At 42.5% G+C, this 22,270-nt stretch overlaps 1 protein-coding gene across 5 annotated transcripts; it reads left to right on the top strand.

Annotated features, from left to right (window-relative positions):
* The first annotated feature begins 982 nt into the window (after positions 1 to 982).
* On the top strand, positions 983 to 21,174 carry dsb (debris buster). 5 transcript variants are annotated; one of them, XM_070280242.1, is made up of 8 exons: positions 983 to 1,304; positions 12,753 to 13,026; positions 17,999 to 18,090; positions 18,152 to 18,309; positions 19,214 to 19,355; positions 19,421 to 20,134; positions 20,205 to 20,330; positions 20,385 to 21,174. In XM_070280242.1, exons 2-8 carry the CDS (start codon positions 12,762 to 12,764, stop codon positions 20,754 to 20,756), a joined length of 1,869 nt encoding a protein of 622 aa, XP_070136343.1. In that variant the 5' UTR covers positions 983 to 1,304; positions 12,753 to 12,761; the 3' UTR covers positions 20,757 to 21,174. The 5 variants fall into 5 exon arrangements, with proteins under 5 accessions (XP_070136343.1, XP_070136344.1, XP_017110022.2 ...); XM_070280243.1 differs by lacking the exon at positions 983 to 1,304 and adding an exon at positions 1,354 to 1,517; XM_017254533.2 differs by lacking the exon at positions 983 to 1,304 and adding an exon at positions 5,812 to 6,127.
* Positions 21,175 to 22,270: the final 1,096 nt, after the last annotated feature.

Raw genomic sequence — 22,270 nt, 5'->3', positions numbered from 1 at the left:
TCAAACGGAGTACCTTAAATGATTTCTGGATCTATTCGCCACCGTTCTGCATCAAAGTCCTGAGACAAAATATTTTTTAAATTTTTGTCCATTTTTCGATGGGGAGATGGGGTTCCCTTGAAAATGCGATTTTCCCCTATAGGGTCCACAGTGATGGCTATATCTTCCCTTATTCTCATCTGATTCTCAAGCGGAGTACCTTAAACGATTTCTGGATCGATTCCCCACAATCCTGCATCAAAATCATGAGACAAAATATTTTTTAGATTTTTTGTCCATTTTTCGTGAGGGATCCCTTAAAAATGGGGTTTTCCCCTTTATGGCCCAAAGTATTGGTTGTATCTTCCCCAAATCTCATCCGATTCTCAAGCGGAGAACTTTAATCGATTTCTGGATCGATTGTCCACCATTCTGCATCAAATTCCTGAGACAAAATATTTTTTAGATTTTTTGTTCATTTTTCGAGAGGGATCCCTTGAAAATGGTGTCTTCCCCTATATGGCCCACAGTGATAGCTATATCTTCCCTAATTCTCATCCGCTTCTCAAGCGGAGTACCTTAAACGATTTCTCGATCGATTCTTTACCATTCTGCATCAAAATCATGAGACAAAAAAAATTTTTAGATTTTATGTCCATTTTTCGTGAGGGATCCCTTAAAAATGGGGTCTTTCCCTTTATGGCCCACAGTGTTGGTTGTATCTTCACCAAATCTCATCCGATTCTCAAGCGGAGTACCTTAAACGATTTCTAGATTGATTACCCACCATTCTGCATCAAAATGAGACAAATCCTGAAAATAGACATATAGCCATATATAGAATGTTTTAGTTATTTCGCAACCGATTCAAAAAAGGTACATCATGTGTTAATCAGAGATCCAATGGGCTTCGATCTGCATCCAAAAGTTGTAAAATTCCATTCCAAAAAACCACCAAATAAATATTTACATTAAATATTAGCTTACAGTTGGAAGGCTATGCTTGGATCAGCAATAAAATGTATTCTATCAAGGCGTATGCATAAATGGGGAATTAATGTCTGGGCATTTCTGGTATGCTACGAATACTATGTGTGTGCCACTCTGGAATGCCAACAGGTCAACCGCTCAGTTCAATTAAGACTTATTAAAAGTGCTTCACAAAGCAGGAGGGGACTGAAGTTTAGGCAGTCAATATTTGGAGGAACATATTTGGTGTGTATTATAAAAAACTAACCGAAATCCGCTCCTGTGCTTGCGAAAAAGAAATCTGAAATTGGAATCCAAGGGCCACCTCCCGCAGTTGACTCTGTGTCTTTGTCCGGGTACGTCAGAGAAAAACTACTTCTGAATATACAATATGTTTAATATATGTCCAGAAACATGAACGCAGAATTAATAGAGTCCAGTGACTCGAAGTTAAAATTAAAAAAAAAACTATTGCATAATAATTAAACACCGCTTACAACACAATTAAGCCACTCGGCAATGAGAGAGTTAATTATCATTATCGTTGTCGGACACAAGGACCTCCAAGGGTGAGTGGAATGCATATATCGATCAAAGTGAATGACGGATTGAGTGAACAGGCAAAAAGTGCAGCAATAAATAAAACGAGCTTCAGCGCAATTTGTTAAACCGAAGCCAGCCAGAAACGGACGAGTTAACTGGGGTCAAGCCCCTTGACCTGAAGGTGTAGCTTAATGTTTGGGTCTGTCGCCCCGCACACTGCAATCGTTTCAATGCCTGTCGTCATAAAGCACGGTATTATAACCCCCTTTCGAAACCTAGTTTCATTGAATGGAATGTTTTGTTTGGCAGATCATTTGTGAAGAGTTTAGAGTTTTCTCCCCATCTAGGGGTTTTCCGCAAAAAACTATAAAAATAAAGCACTTCAACGGCACTTATATTATTATACGGATTGCACTTCAGGCTAATGCTCTCAGTGCATCGTTAATTACTAGTTTAATAAATAATTAGAGGGCGAATCAAGGCGAGGCTAATCACGGGGAGCACTGCCGTATCTGACGGCTACGCCCAAGTCGATGTTGGGGCGGATAAGGGGTTTCAAAGATTTCCACAATTAAAAATTACACAATTCTAAAACCATTAATTTATAATCAAAGTAATGTGACCTATATAGGACTTAATGTAATACAATAACTTATTCATGAATAAAGCCTAAAATATGTAATTTTAGTTTTTGAAGGGTTGAGCCTAAAAGTATGCAGGCACTTTTTAAAAGCGTTAACATCGACTCATTATGTGGCTAACAGAGATGTTGCCTTTCGCAATTAACTTATTTAAACAAATTCCATAAATTACCCTTTTAGATGATATGAAAATTAACACCCCATCTTGTAAACTCTAAAGAAAACCCCCCAAGGGAATAAAATCATAATGTCTGCGGGTAATTATTTCCATTCCGACGCTTTCGACAGCCAAAAGTTTTCATTTGTCTGCCATAAGCGGGCCATAAGTATTGGTCGCGATTGCGCAGAACCCTAGTGCCTGGCCCGACCTGTCCTTCAAGTGGCAGTTGAAGGTACAAGAAACAAGCACCAAGTTGGCCAACGCATGCTTGGGCCTGTGACTGGACAGCGACAACGTCAGGCCTTCTTCTAGGCCAGCCGTCTGTGAATTATGGGCCGTTTTGTAAGCCAGTTTAACGTCTGGCTGCGAGCAATTGAATTAATGGATATGTAAAAATTTCTGCACTTCATGTCATATTTTGGCAATAATCTCGCAGCTCGCAACTATCACGGGTACATTGTTTTCGGCTAGGTCATATTTTTCATGGGTCTGGCCCGTGCTGTCTGATTTCCGATTCGCCTGGCAATGAGATGCCGTTTGATCTTCTCGATCTGCGACTATACATATGGGTAGTAACCTCTCCGTGTCAGACCCCGACACTCGAGACCTGTTTTCGTTTTCGTTCAGGTGAATCAACTCTCAATGTGAAGGATGGTGTCTGGTTCTGGTCACACCCTTTCTGGGGTCCGTGTCACACTCGTAAAAATGGAAAGAAAAACACAACAATATCAATTGAAAACAGTATTCCAGGTTCAGAGGTTTGTATTAGCTATCCCCTGTTTAACCAAGAATTAGTGACGAGTGCTTGATAAACAGTATCTTCAATGGTTTGTGGAAATTGGCAAGAAAAGCGAATATTTGGGCTTGGCCAGATGGGGGTTTCCATGTCAGACTATTCCTATGACATTCTACTAGGTCCGGAATATTAACAACTGGGTGCTAATCATTTTTATAATCCAGTACATGTACGTATGTATGCAATAGCTTTTGCTTTTCTTGGCCCAGAAACAGAACTTTAACCAAAACATTTTGATTGTCTAGAAATACGTAATATACTAGAAACCAAGCTGCCGTTTACTGAACAACAATTAATAATTTTAAGCAAATTATACTTGTTTTTATCTCGGCTATTCGGCACTTGACCATTTTGGTCTCACCATCAGTACCTAGTGCCTAGTACCGAAAGCCAGCATGCAGTTAAGATCACTATCTGGCACTTAAATCGAACGTGCCGCTAACTAATCACCCATTTAAACTGCGACTCCGACTGCCACTCAATTTTGTGGCAAACTTGAACTTGCGATGAGTCGGGCTTGGTAAAAAATGGAGCCAACCAACCAGTAGGGTAAATTCCTCCTCTTCCACCATTCAAGTGGAGCGACTGCGCGGTGGCAGTTTGGATATTTTTAATGTCCCTTGTGGCCTTTTCCGCAAATGCTGGCAATTATAATTATAAACAATATAAATTAAAATTTTGTTTGTCGAAAACAAACGAGCACAAGTGGTCCGACAACATGTGTCGCCGTCTCAGGTTATCATTGTCGAATGTAAAACGCAAACATTTTGCCCGCTTAAGTCTCGGATTTCGGTTTCACAACTGCAATTAAGCCGTTCTTGTCAACTGCAACCTTCGCTGGGCCCGTGAAGCCCAGCGCCAGCCCAGACCTATTAGATAGAGGTCTTCAGGGCATCCTTGGCCCGAGCGGGTACTCGCAACTGTGCCAGTTGGTAAATACGGTGCATCGCAGTTATTTCCGAGCGGGAGTTTGCCCGCCACTCGAGGAGATCTTCAAGTGGTCTCGGATTTTGACCCAGCTTACATTGAACCGGGAGAAAACAATACGGCTATCCGGCTATTGTTCGGAAGAGCTTCCTTTGGGGCGGCATGTGCCACAAAGACGAGCTTCCGGTATCGGTCATGCTACTTAATGTGCTGAAATCTAAAGTAAGCAAGGCGCTGTCATCAATCATCATCATCGGCCGGGCAGAGGTTGGAGCTTGGAGCTACCTCAACGCACATGTAGTTCCCAGATCACTGCAGCTTACTGGATTTTCATGTTAATTACTGGATATTCGTTGCATATTCGATTGGCTATTTATATAGGCAAACTGGTAGAATCATAAAAGTAGAGTCAATAGGTTCCCTTATATAAGAAAATGTTTATCTTATTGTTTTATTGATACCTGAGAGAAAAGTTTGGTTAATTCATATACCTCTCAGTCCTCCTTTAAATATAGGGCAACACGCCATGGTGTTCTATTAATAAAATAGGTTCCTTATTCCTTTAGGAACTTATGTTAAATAATTAAAAGATACCAGGGGTATTGTTTTTTTGGAGTGTAAAAATTCCAAGAAAATGTACCCAAGAACGCTATGATCCCAGTTAAGTATCTATTCAGTTATTGACGTCCTTCAGCTTATAGCTTTAAATAAATCAACTCAATTAAATTTACGATCAAGTTCTTGGCTATAAAACTAACCTGCATCTACATACACGTTACTAATTAAAGAGATCAGATCCCGTTCTCAATAAACAGACTGATAGAACGTCAACAACGAAAGGTATTATTACTACGTCAATGCGTGAAATGCGATCATAACATTTGGAATTAGTTCAAGTAATAGTGCTAGTAATAGCCAACGGGGGCAGTCAAGCCCCCATCGGGGTGATCCATAAAACAATTGCGCTGTTTGGAAAATTTTCCACCTTGGTTAACCGTTGCTCGAATGAGATTTTCATAATTTTCACAAGTTTGCCTTCAAGGTGTATAATTTGGGTTTATTGCTAGCAATTGATAAGCACTAAGATGCATTCACAATTAGCCTTGGTAGGGCTTCGGATTCACGGATTCAGAGATATCACAGTCAGAGGAATGGGAGCCTCTTACCGTTCCTTCCACAACGTCGCCTCGGATATCCCTCAGAAAAACCCCAAAAGTCGGAAATACTAAGGAAGCAATAAAAACTACGTAAACGTCAAGTTCACTTAACTAGAACCACCAAAGGCGATAAAAAGCGGGTCGAGAAAACAAAGTAAGAAGCGAAGCAAATAAAAAGTAAAGAAGGTAACCCAAACCTCGGGTGACTCAGCACAAAGACAAAAAATCCCCCAGCCAACGATCGAAGGAAAAGTCTTGGCTTCTGCTCTGGGCCGAAACTCACCACGACTTAGCAAGAGCAGCACCTGCGTTTTGGCCAATTGCCAAATTTCTGATACCTTTAAGTCTAAACAACACCGAGGATTGCAGCACACAAACACAGTCAGGTATTTGCACACCCAGAAGACTCAGATACAGATACAGATATGGTTGCAGGCAGAGATACAGATACAGATACAAAATAAAGTTCGGCTTAAGTGGAGAGATATACTCGTACTTAGTCGGCGTACGATCGCTGCCTGCCCGCTCTCGCTGTCAGCGTCGCTGCCAACGCCACTGCCGCAGTCGACGGCGAAGTCTTGGGGGTTTTAAACAAAAACGTCTTGCCCAGACGACGGTCCATTCATGCGAGTTTTTCATTCCGACGCGTCAACTTTAAAGCGACACATGCTCCGGAGCGTGCGCGATCCCAGTTGCCACTCAGAAAATCCCAAGAATTCCTCCGCCGACGAGTGTCTGTGCACAAGGACAATACCCAAAAAACTGATATAATGAGTTCTTGATACCAAACAGTCGCCGCAATCAAACCTCATTGGCAACAATTCAATTAGTTTTCGGTTGTGAATATGCTAAAAATTGAGTTCTGACCCAAAAACAAACGACACCCCCGCCACTTCCCAAATAACCCAGATTGAAAACTTTGGATTAGCCGAGCGCCACTAAGAATTTTCAAAACGTAAGTGTCAATGGGGCGTATGAGTTATGGTTTTCTCGCGCCTGAGCTAATGGGGCGTATGTGCAATATTCCGGGCAGGAAATTAATAAATATCGAGTGTGGTTCGATTAATTATTTTTGCCGTGTCAAGTTTTGATTTAAAATAAATGAGCTTCGGTTAAAGGTTTCGTGGCTTAATTAAAACTTTATTTTATTAAGTTATACATAACATTAACCCCTATTAAGCAGCTACATATTTGCAGATCTAATGTGATCTAACCATTTTGGGCTCAACAAAATTTGAGTTAAGAATCAAATTGTTTGATTAAAAGCGATTTCAAGTTGCAATTAAAATTATCAAATTCCTCAATTTAAATGCAAAAATAGGCAAGGCCCGACCCCCGACCTTTGCAATCGAAATACAGTTCAATGTGCGCATTTTCATTTGATTACAAAAACATTTAAAGAGCTGTCAAAAATCTCAATTATTTCGCCGTCAAAAAGAGCAAATCAATTAAGCTGATTGTGGTTGTTCAACAGCCCCGGGTCTTATCAACTGGCGGAGGAATATGTAACAACAGTCAGTATATCAATAAGCTGTCCGGAATCCATTTATAGACAAATCGAAACTAATCCGAAGGCCCTTGCCCAATGTGTTTTCCAGCGAGCTCTTCGCGTTTCGCCTTCGCTTGTTTGCTTTAATTTATAAACAGTTTTGGTTTTTCTCTGGCTCATTTTTGCAGTCTGCAATTAAGTGTAAACATTTTGCAAGTTATGCAAAATAACGGCAATGTGGTTATGACCGGTCATTTCTCGCCGAGTGCGGAGTCTGAGTCCGACTCTCGGCCGAGTGCATATTTGGGGTCTTTCGATCTGCTTTTTTTTTTGGCTCATTTCTGGCGGCGGGGGATTTCGTAAATATGCAACCGCAGACACGTACCAAACTACCGAAATCATGTGTTTTCCCCACCCCTGATTAAGTTTGACCCACTTGGACCCACAAACTTTGGGTCAATGTTAAGGTTGCCCGAAACGGTGTGCCCTTAGGTCGCTGTATTTGCCTCTATTGGAACCTGCTTCGTATCTAGTTTATCTGCGAAATATCGCAATTGGTTATTGGGAACTCTGACTTTAACATATATATTTAGCACAGTTTTATGACTCCCAGATATAAAGCGGGCTTTCCCCGAAAGAACTTATTTCAAAGCTGAGAGCTCCATAAAAACAGTTCATGGAATTGTTAAATACCTTGGTATCCAGGTTTTGCGACTTAGGACTATTTAATCATGCCACCTTTTTGGCTAAATCCCAATCAGTTTCACTTTCAACCGAACCGCAGACAACGGCCCAACCAAAATTTCCTAATTCGCCACTTAGCCAGCCAGCCAGTCAGCCACTCATCCCTGTCGGCCATCCATCCACCTATCTATCCGCCCACCAATTGGCCAGCAAATAGGCACGGACACAGAAGTTGTCTTAAATTAACCGCAAGCTTTAAGGGGCGAAAAAAAAAACTGTTAAGAGCCATAGACGTCACACAAAAGGCAACAAAGTGATCGTTTTGTTGTTGGGGTACTTTAGTGTTGTTTCCCAAACCGTTAAATTGAAATATTGACACGAGTTTTTGATGTGTGTATTTTTGTGTGAATCATTTGGACGAGAGGCCCGCGGCAGGCCAAGCACACTTGCTAATAACCCGAACATACAATGTGCGCAGCCGCGAATGTATCTGTATCTGGCAGATACGTTTACATAATGAGCGGACCAGGCTCAGCAGATTGGTGGCTCTGATAAGCGAGAGAAATTGGCAAATTGCCATTTGCCGGCTCAAAGTGCGAGAAATCCATCAATCGCCGAATTCAGCCGCAGGCTGGCCGCACAACAAGTTTTATTTTTAATTCAGTAACTTAGGTCAGGATTGAAGTCGCCGGCTACAACCATACAACGATACAAAGACGACCTTGCCGGCCTAATTTCTCTGACAACCAGATCAGACCCTTTTCAAAAGTCGCCAAATTGATTCATGACTTGGATGGAATAAGGTGCGTGAGCAAAAATGTTTTTTTCCATTTTAACTTGGCTTTAACTTGACTCACCGGCCAGTTGGAAATTCTCGGGCGTAATTGGAGCATTTCGCGAATGGTTTCGGTTTCGGCAGAAAAAAAAACTCCAAAAACAGCCCATAAAATGTTCCCAAAAATAGTATATAGAGAGTAAGTACGTATAAATTACAAAACACTCGACACAGCAGCTGCAGTTGGCGCTGCCGAGTATTGGAAAATGTTTGCCAATAATTTTGTTGTTGATGGAGCGGCTGGCCACGCTTCAGTGATTGGCCACGGTTTTGGCCAAGTCTCCGACTAACCCGAGAGACGATAGTAATATCGTCAGCGACGAGCCTCGCAAACAATTTACTTAGTGCTCTGCCCGCTCTCAGCTTGGTTTGAAAGCGGGACTAATGCTGAAGCGGATATTTTACCTAATTTGGGGATTAAAAGGCTAATTATTACAAAAAAAATATAAAGGAACTACTTAAAAGCTTAGACATAAAAATAACAAAACAACTCTAAATATATATTCTTAAAAACTTCTTAAATTCTTCGTCTTAAAATCCTTCGCTTACCCTTGACGTGAGTCAAGTTCGTTTCCTAAGTCTTTTGTTTTGATATGGAGCTTCTTGCTTTTCGGCATCCAATTACAACATTTTGCATTTCTGAAACAACAACAATAATAGCATGAAGTTGAATGTTAATACTGGATTACTTAATGCCATTTAAATTGTTTACATGGCTGCTACCGTTGTGAGCCATTTGTACCCGTAGAATGAGCTGTTGCGCTTGGCCTGGCCAGGCGAGCTATGGAATATACCTATCGCTTTCGCCCTCGATGCGTCGCACTTTAATTGAGCTGAACAAAACGGTGGCATAAGATATTCCTCCCGCCACGCCTCTCCGAGGAAAGTGTGGCGCCGTCAAGCATGAAAATAAAATAATTTTGAACTTGATTTTGATAAAAAAAAGTAATATTAAATAACTTTCTTAGTTTATGTTTGTAAATTACAATAATTTAATAAAGTCCCCCCTTAAAGTCCCCCATTAGAAGTAACAGCAAAAAAAACTGGAAAACCAACTTAAAAATATAAAGTCTTTATCCAACCATCCGTTATGCCGTCTGGGGGGCAAAGCCACAGCCATGCCCCATGTGTAAGCTGCAATTAGAGCTAAATGAGAGACCGCTTCTGGTTCGATCGGAAACTTCCGCAAAGATTTTTACGTTTATCTCAATGTCAACAGCTGGAGAGATGAACGAACTTTTCGGATATGAAACCGAATATTCCTCACAATCAGCCAAACAAAAAGGCATAAAAAGCCCGACCAACAGTTTCAATAATTGCATACAATTTGCCAATCAACGCGTTCCCAACGATGCCAATTATGGAATGCCAGGCCCATGCTCAGGCCCTTTTCCTCATATTTCCAGCCCTTTGTAGGCCTTTAGTCTTTGGGCCAGGCACTTGGCCATGGCTTATGAAGCCATTCAAGTGCCACTTCCCTCCGGCACCCTGTAATCAGGCTAAGGAGGCTGGGGACGAGGAAGCGCTGCAGCCCGCAGTCGATGATTCCCAAAAATTGATATTTTATATATGTAATGCGAGGCAGAAAAGGTAAAATAATAACCACTATAAAATTATAAAGCGTTGGCTGCCAAAAATTAAGCAAAAATTTATTAAAAGTGCATAAAACAGAGCGCAGCACAAAAAACTGGATATGCCAGCGGCAGCTGAAGAGTCTTTGGTTGGGGACGGGGGAGAGCCTGTTGCATTATAAATGCGGGAAAGAGAAAAGTGGCGCGTGACCTTCGCACTACTGAACAAAAAGACCACTTTTAACGGCCACCGACGTCAAAAACTGCCAGCCTGCCAACTTCCAACTGCAACCTGAAACTGAAGCTGGAGCTGGAGCCGAGGCTGTGTGTGAGAAATTATTGAAGCAGCGAAGAAACCAAAACAAACATGTGCGGTCTCCAGGGGAAACGCGATGGAGAAGGCACTGTTGTTGCAGCTACTGTTTGCAAGGTGCAACATCGAACTCGAGATGCACTTGACGAGCTGGTTAGGAGAAATATTTGGCAACAAAAAGACAAACAAATAAACACTATGCATTACATGGGGTGACATGTATTGGATTTTAAGGAAAGGGGTCCCCCGTTCAAGTCACTTAAAATAACTTCTAAAAATCATAGGTCAAAAGTATAACTAAAACCTGCCGAGTTGCTCCATAAAAAAGTTCTATGAATAAATTTAAAGCAGCAGTGCTTAGGCCACACATATATTCAAATTTTTTGTTTACTGACGCAATTGAAAAATTAATTAATATTTTACTAAAGTCAACTTTGTCTTTGGAGCTAATCTTTACCTACTTTGTGTCTCCGTTAAAGTTCATAGAGTCATAGTTAAGTGTCGGTTTCTCGGGGATCGATATCCTCCCTGTACATTTATGACTGTAGCCCCTGTAAATCCCATTGAATTGCACGCGAGCAACATGAACAACAGATCCCAGTCTCCAAGTCCCAGCTTCCAGCTCCCAGCAGGTGCAAGCGGGAGAGCTGATTTCGGCAAATGCCAACGAACGCGGCCAACTTCAGTGGCCAAGCAACCTACTTCTGTTTCCAAGTCGGTGGTGTGCCAGTGTGGCAATCGAAAGTGAATCTGGGAGACTAGACTGCAGAGCTGCAGCTACACCTAGACAAATTAGATTAAAGACTTGCCATTATTAGCATTTCGAAGCGAACGAATCAATGATCTCAATGTGTATCAATTTCTCGCAGTGCCTGGAATCGGGTTGGGTATCGTCGTCGGCTGTTAGAAAGCTTCGCTGGCTTAGCTGGACATGGGGCAAGTGGCATGTGGCAGTTGCAACACACATCCAGTTGCCATATACACTGGAAAGGTAGCTGCGCAGCGTTATAAAAGCGAATTTAGGTCAATCAAATTTCGCATTTGGCATTTTGAAATTTCTTTACGCAAATGCTTGTGCTATTTTTTAATGATTTTCTAACCATACCAATCCAGCCCAATGCAATCCAATCCTGTCCAGTCTCTCCCGACTCGGCGGTATCTCATTTGGGTTGCATAATGGGCCAAAGAAGCCAGCCAGCCAGCTATCCAGCCAGCCAGGTGACCAGGCCGGGGCCAATAAGCACAAAATTGTAAAAAACTTGTTTCACTTTTATCTTTTTCTCCTCTCCGATGTTCACAGCTTTTTTTCTTCTTAATGGATTGGATCTGGCCGTTGCGGCGCTGATGAGGCGTGAATTGTGTGAAAGAGAGTGTGCCACAAGGGGTTAATTGACGGGGGAGTGCCCCGAAATGATAACTAATTGCTTCGGGGAACTTCCGACTTTGGGGAAGTTCGAATGAAGTCGTTATCCAGAACCTTGTGGCATTATTCCTGTTTCGATGTCCTTTTCCCTTTCCGTATACCCTTGAAGGTTTTTTGCGACTCTGTTTTTTTTTTTTTGGCATGAAGCACAAACGTTGGCAAATTAAATGCGGCCTTAATTATTTTATGCTCATTAAGCGCACATCCAAATATTTGCCACAATTTAAGGCTCTAGAGCTCGGATCTCGGCAGCAATTAAAAAAGATAAAAAGACTTTTAAGGCAAGCAAAAAACCAGAGAAGAGTCTGGAACAAAGTACAAAATATAAATGTAATTAATTGTGTTTAAATATGTTGGTCTTTTTCAGTTTCAGCTGCTTCCCCTATGCTTTACACAATTCTTTTCATAATCCAAAATCGCTCAATTGTGACAGCGGCGCTGAAACAAAAAAGTTTAACTAACATTTCAGTTATGTCAGAAGTCAATTAAATATAATTTGCCCGCACTTGAGATTCGGCTCAGTCAAAGTTTTTCGGCCTGACCACTGGCTAAATGCTTAAGAGTTATGACCTCACACTTGGCGGCGACAAAAAATAGATGTGAACGAAAGTCCACGCCAAGCATCAGTCCAAACATGCAAAGTTCGCTGCCTAAGTCATTTGTTTTTCTCGCCGTGGAATTTCTTTTCCCGGGTAATCTTGACTGCATTATCTCCTGCTTGCCGGTCACGTGCATCAACCTGAGATTTCATTGCGCTTCGAATTAACTAAAGACCAGTGGGCTCTTCACGTTTTCTGGACCCTCCAATGATTTCCATTTTATCTGCATTTTTAATTAGTTAGAATATGAAACTGTGTCGGTGGTAGCGGGATAATTAGCATATACGCTTATTTTTACAATGCAGGGTTCCCCTGAACTCACGTAGCGGCGAGTGACAAATGTATTTACATCTCAGAGCATTTATCAGCCAACGAGCTAATAAAAACATGTATTATTATTGTGTTGGAAATAAATTTATGGCACGATTCATTGCGGTTTCTCAGTAGTGCCGCTCGCAAATCTCCAAAGGAGTGTGCCAAGGCTAAGACTCACATTATTTGGCTGGCCAAAGAACATCTTCGCAGCCGGAACTTTGAGACACTGACCCCAGGAAGTACTTGACCGACACTGCAAACTAATTACTTATAATTGCCATCTATAAATAAATATGTTGAAGTTGAAGTAATCCACCCCAACGAGTTTGTTTTCACTTATCCCCCCGACAGACTTGAATTATGGGCTTGGAAAAACATTACCTGCGGTACGGACGCACTGCCAGAGATCACCTTCTCGACTGGGCCATTTGTGGGCGTGGTAGTCGGCAACAACAACAGCAGCAGCAGCAGCAACATCCACATCAGCCTCTACAGCAGCCGCAACCACAGCAATCCCAGACATCACAGGGACCAAATGCCACGGGTCGGAGGTCACGACCGCATGTGTCGCACAGGGGAACCCCGCTCTCCATGCTGATATCTAATGGAGTTAGGATAAGCAACCGTAAGTACAGTCCACTTAATTATATGGAAGAACACTCCAGTCATTTTACTTTAGTATTCACTAGAAAAGTACTCGGAATGGAATTTTCCAAAATGTTTATACATTATTTTTTTTTTCTTTTAAAATATTATAATCTATTCTTTCTGTAAAAGGATATGATTTCGATGGCAACTCCTCAGATCTCCTCAAATCTGTCACCTTTGACAATTGGCAAGAAAATTGAATTACTGAAAAATGTTATTAAATGCTCAATTAGCCAACTAAAAGTCAATATCAAGCGCCAAATCGGTCTTAAAGCTTGTTAGGTTGGCCAAAAGCAACCACCTAACCAGTTGCAGTTACCCGACTCCCAGCCGATTGATAGATAGCTCAGAAATACCGCAAGCATTTCTGTATTTTTCGTATTTAATACGAAACTAGTCATCCAAGAACTGCAGCCGAAAAATTGAAAACTGAAAACGAGTCTCGGCCGAAAGGAAAAACCAACCAGCTACTGGCTAACAGCGAAAACGACTTGAAAACAATTTAAAGGCAATCAAGCTGAGGGGGCAGACTTGAAAACTAAAAGTTTGAAAACGAAAACAAAAACTAATAGTAAGCTCAGATGTAAATCAAGGAAACACACAGACACAGAAGTCGGAGAGAGACTGTAGCGTGTTCTTTTTGCAATGGCCGACATTGCGTATACGCGGAGTGTGCCGGGCCAGCCGGGCCACACTAAGTCGCAGCTAACTAAGCCCGCTGTCGAAGGCAGCCGAGTGTGCAAACAGCCAACAAGTAGCAGCTAAGTAGCCATGGCCAAGAACACTGGCCAGACAGAGACGGAGACTATCTGAACTTGGCTTAGACTGTGTGCGCCCAGGCTCCGTTTGTTTATATTTTGCTTTTCTATTTCTATCTCTACTTCGATTTTAGTATTTTCAGGTTTCAGTTTCACTTGATTTCGATTGCGTTCTAAAGCTTTTATGGCAGAATTGTACTTTAAGCGTTTTGCACTTGGCTTTGTGGCCATGTTGGCCAAGTGCCTTGCTATTGGACTTCCAGCCTATGACGATGCTGCCAATTATGGCTGTTAACTGCGGGTACTTCTGAGACGTGATGATCGGATAAGGATTACCACTTGACAGATTTAACGCTGGTTGAATGGCATTTAATTGAGCCAGTCTACTGCCCAGCATCTGGTCAGTATTGCTTCTATGTTTATTGAGGAAGTCGTTTGTCCGATCTGGCTGGTTCTGCCACGATTTTAAATTCAAATTGGTCCCACTGCGCCCGAGAAATTCAAATGCAGTGCTCACGAATACTTCAAGCGACAAGCCAAATAACAACCCACAATTGATACTCTGGCCAGCAGCAACACTAGTCGCTACTAACTGCCGTACTAAGTCGCACCACCACAAGCTCATTCACAGCAAATATGAAAATGTTGCCAAATCAATAGACAAGGCCTTAAGACTCTCAGTTAAAAGAGGTCTTAAGAGGCTATTCCACTGCCAAAGAGAAAACCCTGGGATTACTGTGAAATAGTTTTCAGATATTTTAAATATCATTTTAGTTATCAATTACACATTAAAGCTCTAACAACCCATTTTTCCCAGTGCACCGTGTCTAGCCAAAATGCTAGTTAGTAACTCACTCGTTTCCTGAGTGTATTCGAGGGTCTATCACTGCAGCTTCGAGTGGCCGCGGACATGGCTGCGAAATCAAGTAGCCGCCGTGGATGCCGGATCGAGTGAGCTCGAGCATAAATTAACACATGCAGGCTTTGTCCGATTCTATATCTTTGCTCTTCTGGGAGGGGAGCAGAGGGGGCATGGTTTGGACATTCGTGTGTGCTCAGCCCAAACAGAAAAGGCGCGGTGGTTGCTTGCTGGTGGTTTCACTTGGCGGCAATGCAGCTCAAGTGGCTCGAGAAGAAGAAGTCCCCAACTGCATCGGGCTCTTTAGAAATACCGGGTCTTCAGAGTACACACACTAACAGTATATGTGTGTTTTGCGATTATATAACCAGATGCTGGCATTAAGGCCTTGCCAAGATCGTGCTTTAGCTTTTCGGTTGCTGTGCGTTGGAATTTTTAAGATGTTGACACAGAATTTGGCAAATGGAAGTCATTTTCATTAGTTTTTGAATATGTAAAGACCTGGTAGAACCGAGCTGAACTCCGATGGCGAGCTGATTCAATATCACCCCATTGAGACTGAAATCTCAGATGTCCCAGCAAAATTTCCATTGTTGTGGGTTTCTCCCCAATGGGTCTCCTTTCATCTGGAGGCGTACTTTCCAGTTCCAGTTCCTAACCTTCGGCAGCCTCTTCTCGTGTACTTTTTCCGCTTCTTATCCAGAGCGAAAATCAGTTGTAAATGCTTTAATTAAGGGCCGAGACGCGATAACTTAAATGCAAAATTGCCGCGAAGGCACGTCCCAGTGGCCAAAAAACAGGTTTCAATTTGTTTGTTCGTGGGACATGCCCATTGCCCTTTGTTTCGGCTAATTGGGCATCCGAGGGAGCCCATTCCTCGACTCCAGATCCCAGCACAGATCGATCGAAGGGTCGGGATCGGCCATGTGATGCAAATTGTTGCGCGTATGAGGAAGTGTATCGGCATCCCCCAGAATCGCAATTATTTGCTTAAACAAAAGTGTTTACATGGCTATAAAATACCCCAGCGTGCAGAAGGAGGGGCAGTCGGATCAGGTCTTGGAATTGTTATTATTATTGTCATAGTGCTCGCAAGCTGTCCCGGCACGTTCTTAAACGAAATCTCCGGCAGCAGTCGCGATTGTTCAGCTCCGGCATTGTCTATAGAAATTGAATTTGAAATGGTGCTTTGTTGGCAGCGAAGTTGGCCAAGAGCTGCAAAGCAGCTGCAGCCTTACGGCCGGTAATTGTGAGCGTTAATTTTAACAGGCAATTGGGAAATTTGCGCTTATTCTATTTCGTCTATGTTTTTATGTTTTGTTTTGAGAAGGCAGACCTCCCAGCCGGATAGCTTAAGTATTTCATTTAAGCCATTTCAAAGTCTTTTACTTCATTTACAAGGTGGCAGAACTATGTGTTTCTCTGCCTATTTTTTTTTTTTTGTCAAAATACGAATATCGCGTGCTCAGCTGTAATTCTTAAAAGAAACGAGCTTGTGACACCATGCGCAGTGCGATTAAGGCAGAGGCTTACTAAGTATTGCTCTTCAAAAAGCAGAGAAAAGGCCTATAGAAGCCAGAGGCACATACTTTTTAGGCCCCCTTTTTAGGCCACCTCTGTCCAGTTGTAACTCAACACTTTACCTGCTGTATGAACAGGTAAACGAAATAACAGAGACGCACAAAACACAGAAACAACACAACATGAAGAAGCAACAACATTCGCTTACATGACAACCTAGAGCCCAGAGATCAGCATAATTGTCAACAGTCAGTCAGTCAGTCAGCCAGTCCCGCTGACGTATCAATTGTGTGCCAAATGTTTAGTGACCATATCGCAATGCCCAGCCCGTACACTCCCCTCCCTTTACAGGTTGCAATCGCTGTTCGATTGCTGCAACATTATCCGCCACTTGCCAGATAACCGAACGGCCGCATAAAGCCTTCCGTTCAGAGACCGCCGGCCTCCCTTGACCTTCAGCGATCGTATAGCCGCCCAAAAAATGTTATGTGCTTTTATTTTATGACATCTGATGTTGTTTTTTTGGGGGTTTTTACTTCGGTCGGTCACTCTCCTTTTTGCGTAACTTTCTCTGGCTGGAGTTTACGACTCGAGCTTCTTCAGGGTCAGTGGAACACGATAAAGAAGCCGCCCGAACTTTGCCTGCAAAAAAAATAATATACACAAGTAATCCGACTATATTTTGACAGCAATTATCGCGCCCAATTTCAATACGAGTTTAATGAATTTCATGCTGATTTATGGCACTCACAATGTGGACGTCTGTCCCCCGACTTTATAGGTATTGTAGGTTTTGGGAAAGGGTATAAAAGATTTAACATTAAGTTTGCATAACTCTTACTATACCCACACATCTTTATATTGAACAAATTTCTTTAAAATAAATTTTTTATATAAATTCTGATTTTAGTTCTGATATTATATATTATTTTGTAGCTGTGCACAAACACTTCCTTCCTTCGTTTTTTAAACCTTATCGTTCCGTGCTGACGGCGCTGTTTTGACTTACTGACCTGCAAAAAATAATCGAAGCAGCGCCGTATTGCATTTTATAAATTAATAAATAATAAATAAAATTGAAATTCATGTTTCTTCCAAAAAAAAAAAACGCTTCACCTTGCACTTTTTAGCCTGCAGAGTGTATTTTTTGCCGAAACCGAGAGCCGAAAAACAGTTTTTCTTGATTGGCGTGACGATCGGTTCGTTGACTGCTCTGGTCTGGGGCGCTTGGACGCCACCACAGATACTGAGATACAAAATTACTAAGATACTCAGATACTCGCAGATATAGATTCGATAGCCATTTAGGCCGAAACCCGTTGGCATTGTACGCCCATCATCATAATCATCAGCGGATCCGTCAAGCGACATGCATCTGGCCACGCCCACCTAGCCGTCCGGGCTAAGTGCATAGGCCAATTAACGTTGCATTGCCGGACGAGCAGAGATTAAGTTTCAATTAGTGATAACAGAGGATCGTAAATTTTGGCAGCTGTCGCACACATGTCCGTCTGGATGAGATAAGTCGGCCAAGACCGCGATCGAGATCGAGTGACTGCCCACAATGTCATCCGAAAACCCCATAGTGTTGACCGTTGTAATTGAGTGTGACATCCGTTAACTGGTCCCTTGAAATTCTGATGAAATTTAAATACATTTTTATTTATTTGCCAATCGAGATTGCGTAAAAAACTGATCATAAAAAGGAAGATGAGTCGGCAGGTTATCGTTCAATGTGTGTACTTAGTGGATTTTATTTTTAAAACTTGTCTCAAGACTCTAAATTGGAAATCTGATTCTTATTTTTTCAGATAGACTAGCTGTGATAATTATTGGTATAATTACCTTAATCCTAGGCATACTTTTATCATCCATACCCTGGCTGGATTATTTTATACTCAAGGTAAGACCTGTAATTGAGCATTAATAGAATTATGGATTATATCCTGGAAATGTACTCACAGAACTTAAGGCTGTGGAATGATACGCTGAGCTATCATTATTGGCAGAGGCCCGGCGTTATCCGGCTGACCAAGCTCTACATCTACAACGTGACCAACCCGGATGGCTTCCTCAGCGGCGAGAAGCCGAAGCTGCAAGAAGTCGGTCCCTTCGTCTACAGGTAAGCCATAAATCGCGCCAATTGCAGCTTTCGTTACGCCTTTTCGGACGTGCCGCCCAAAGCCCACATGCATAATTGAGTGCATAGATAAATTTTCATGCTGACTTCGTCATGGTTTGTTGGGGGGCCGATGGCTTAATAACAGTAATTAGAATCGCAAGTGGCTAAAAGCGAAACAGAATTGGCTAAGATCCCGCTGATTGAACTACTAGAAGGGTTAATTGTGGGCTGCGACTTGATTTATTTCTAGAGAGAGAAATTAATTAGTAGCTGCCAGATGTACTATGATTTCGTGGGTGTTTTTAATTCGCAAACTAGTTTGGAGTACTTTGCTTTTAAGCTCTGATGATAATTGCTCATAGAGGCCTTCATATTGGCAATTGGAATATGTTTTGATTAATCAATTAGCCAAAGATGGCTTATCAAGATCAGATACTAGAAACTGCCCACCGATTGTTAACACCCCAGAACACACAAGTCAACTGCAGTTGGCTGGAATAGGCAATTAGTTGGCCAATTAAGCTCGGGGCAAGCGAGTTCCGCCTATTGCATAATTGAGACAATACTTTCTTGAACGATAACCCGAGAGATTTCAGCTCAAATGTGATTAATCGGCAGTGATTACTGAAGTAATGTGAAGATGTAATGGCACAAGACACAGCAAGAAATCGAGGCCCAAAGTGTCTGTCATCCGCTGCCACTTTTTATGCTCATTCCATGTCATTTTTTGGTATGAGGCTTCCCCGACTCTCCGGCCGAAGACTGAACTTGACATTCGATGGGTTGCCCTGACTTTGGACCGCGAGCCGAAGGCCCAGACACGTGCCGATGGATGATAATGAATATTACGAGTGCCACCGTGAATGTGAATGTAATTTTTCTTGTTTCATTTCCCTTTTCACAGAGAAGACATGCAGAAGGTAAACGTGAAGTTCGACGAGAATAACTACACCGTGTCATATCAGCATAAGAAGATACTGCAATTTGTTCCTGAACTGAGTATTGATAAGGACACGCCCATAGTCACGCCCAACATTCCCCTGCTGGTGGGTTGTCACCAAGACTTTCTCCTATATTTTCCGGTAGTAATATGACCTCCACCCTTTTCCAGACCCTCACCAGCCTGAGTCCCAAGCTGGGCTACCTTCTGTCCAAGACCATATCCGTGGTGGTGTCGGCCGCCAAGTTTAAACCCTTCATAAACGTAACAGCCGAGCAGCTGGCCTTTGGCTATGACGACGCCCTGGTGAGTCTGGCACACAGGTTCTACCCGAAGCATATGAGGCCCATGGAACGGATGGGCCTTCTCCTCGGACGCAACGGCACCCTCATGGAGGTCTCCTCCATCAAGACGGGCATGCAAAGCATGGACCAGTTTGGTTACATCGACTCCCTTAACGGCATGAGCCACCTGCCGCACTGGAACGAAGAGCCGTGCACTAGTATCGCCGGGTCGGAAGGGTCCTTCTTCCCGCCGCGAGACCTCACAAAGTCCGATATGGTCCACATCTACGACAAGGACCTCTGCCGCATCATTCCTCTCAAGTATGTTGAGCGTACGGAGAAGGACGGAATCTCCGCGGACCTGTTCAGGCTGCCAAACAACTCCTACGGCGACGCCGCTCACAATCCCGAGAATCGGTGCTACGACACAAGCGAGTACGAGGCGATCCAGGGCCTCCAAAACATCAGTCCCTGTCAGTACGGGGCGCCCGTCTTCATATCGAATCCACACTTCTTTGAATCCCATCCCGATCTTCTGGACTCCGTTGAGGGTCTCACCCCAGACCGGAAGAAGCACGAAACCTACTTCAAAATACAACCGGTAAGTTGGAGGATAGATATAAAGATAAAAGACATAAACTATTTAAACTATTAATCTGCATCCGTGGTAGAAACTTGGAGTACCTTTGGAAGGCAAGGTGCGGATACAATTGAATCTAAGGGTGACGCATGCCAAGGACATATATCCCGTGCGTGACTTTCGAGACTTTGTCTTTCCGGTCATGTGGCTGGAGGAGGTGAGTAATGGAAAAGACAAAAAATGGTTAACGCCTAATCGCTGGATCTTTTAGGGTATTTCCGAGCTGACGCCCGCCATCAAGCGCTGGATATACCTGGGAACTGTTATAGCTCCGCACGCGGTGCCCATTGGATCTTACTTGATGATTGCCGGTGGAGCCTTTGCCATAATCTTCAGCTTCGTCCGGGCCTATCAGAGCTTCGTGTTCGCCCAGGACCCAACACTGGAGATCCTTGAGATGGGCCGGCGGTCCTTGCGTCGCGGCAGCAGCTTCATTTGCCACCAGCAACACCGGCTGCTGCACCACCGTGACAGCTACTCCCTTCTGAGGCACGGACCCGTGGCCACCTGCCTGGGGGAGACGGGCCGGGAGGACGCCCAACCGATCATCGACACAAGCATGGCCATAAGCCAGGATGCATAGTCGTAGTCGTAATCCATAGGTAGTCCTTAAGGCGTGAATGTGTGCCTGATTGTGTGAGTCTGAAGCTAACTCTAGTATCGTTCTGGCCAAAATGGTGGCTCTTGTCACTTGTCATTATTCAACGTCCACATCGAATCAATCATTTCCACTTCCATTGCGATATCATCTAGCCGCCTACCATCGCCAATCGCCAAACGGGTTTGCTAGTTAGTATCTTGTAGATAGTCGTACATAAAATGCTACAAATAATTCACTAGTCATGTTTACAATGTGAAAAATGCGAGCGCTCATTTCTAGTTATTTTTAGCTGTAAGTCTCGTTAAGCTATAGCCACTAATTATATTGTATGTATTTGTTAAATAATGTCTAGGCTGAGGACAAACGAAATTATATGGTTTAAGCAAATGAAGGAGATTAAGCCGAGCTGCCTTTTCATTTGCCGGGTACTGTCCTTCTAAACTTCTGTAGACTACCGACCCCATAAATCCAAGTTCAGAACATAAATCTCCGTGTTAACAACAGATTCTTCTTCTCTCGCTCCTCCACAACAATTCCTAACTCTTATAAATCAAGGAAAAAAGAATAGCTCTGTAAAAATGCACTCGGAAATAAAACAGAGGCACAGTCTCGTACCCCTTCAAGCTTTCGTTGATTGACGCACTTTTGACGTTCCCACAATTCCTCTAACAACACACGCATACGGGTCGTATGAGCGATAAATTATACACAAGATCCCATGAAGGACTCCTGAGAAAGGGGGCGGTGGACTAGTTTAGACCGACCTTTTGTTTTCGAAATAAAAAACAGGCACAAGAAATATGATTTTTTTTCAATGTTGCCTAGAGTCAGAAGAGGCAAACACAAATAAAGAACAAGTCAGAAGGAATGCCGTCGGAGAAATCCGCAGTTTGGATTCCCTTTTCAATTGCTTCTAGATGGAATCTCTATTATTATGAATCAACACGCGTGTCAAAAAATTATGTTAATTTAAGATTTTTTCCCAGTTTATATCATTTCTATTCGCATCCAATCCTTATGCGGAATACCTCAAACGTTTTTTGACCAATTCTCTATTATTCTGATTGCAGACCCCTAAATAAAATTTACGATTAATATTTTCCCAATTATTAAAATCATGGACCTTAAAAAATACGGGCTACACCTTAATGACCCATAACTGTTTCTATCTATAAAAAATCTGTTTCTATCTTTTTCTATAAAATTATACCTTTGCCATTTTAAATCCGTTCCTAAAGAGGATACTGCATTTTGAAGATCTATGTATTTAATATTATTAATATGAGTCAAAAACTGAGTCGTTTAATGTTTTTCCCAATCTTCTTTGGATGCCTCTTAAAAATTCCTAGATAAATGGGCCATAAACATATTTATATGTATTCTAAAACGTCGTATAATTTCGATTAGGGAATAGATTCTCCATTATCTCCATAATCTACATTAAATCCTGCAAACGATTTTTTTTTAGATTTTTTATCTAATTTTTTGAATTGTTC

Source organism: Drosophila bipectinata, chromosome 3L, assembly GCF_030179905.1.
Source record: "Drosophila bipectinata strain 14024-0381.07 chromosome 3L, DbipHiC1v2, whole genome shotgun sequence".
NCBI lineage: Eukaryota > Metazoa > Arthropoda > Insecta > Diptera > Drosophilidae > Drosophila > Drosophila bipectinata.
This window is presented reverse-complemented; position numbering and strand designations above follow the sequence as displayed.

Bases quoted from the DNA above. Each gene is read 5' to 3' on its own strand.
- dsb (XM_070280242.1), top strand. From the start codon at position 12,762: ATGGGCTTGGAAAAACATTACCTGCGGTACGGACGCACTGCCAGAGAT. The intron at 19,356-19,420 runs GTGGGTTGTCAC...ACCCTTTTCCAG, and splicing joins CGCCCAACATTCCCCTGCTG to ACCCTCACCAGCCTGAGTCC. The intron at 20,331-20,384 runs GTGAGTAATGGA...TGGATCTTTTAG, and splicing joins CGGTCATGTGGCTGGAGGAG to GGTATTTCCGAGCTGACGCC.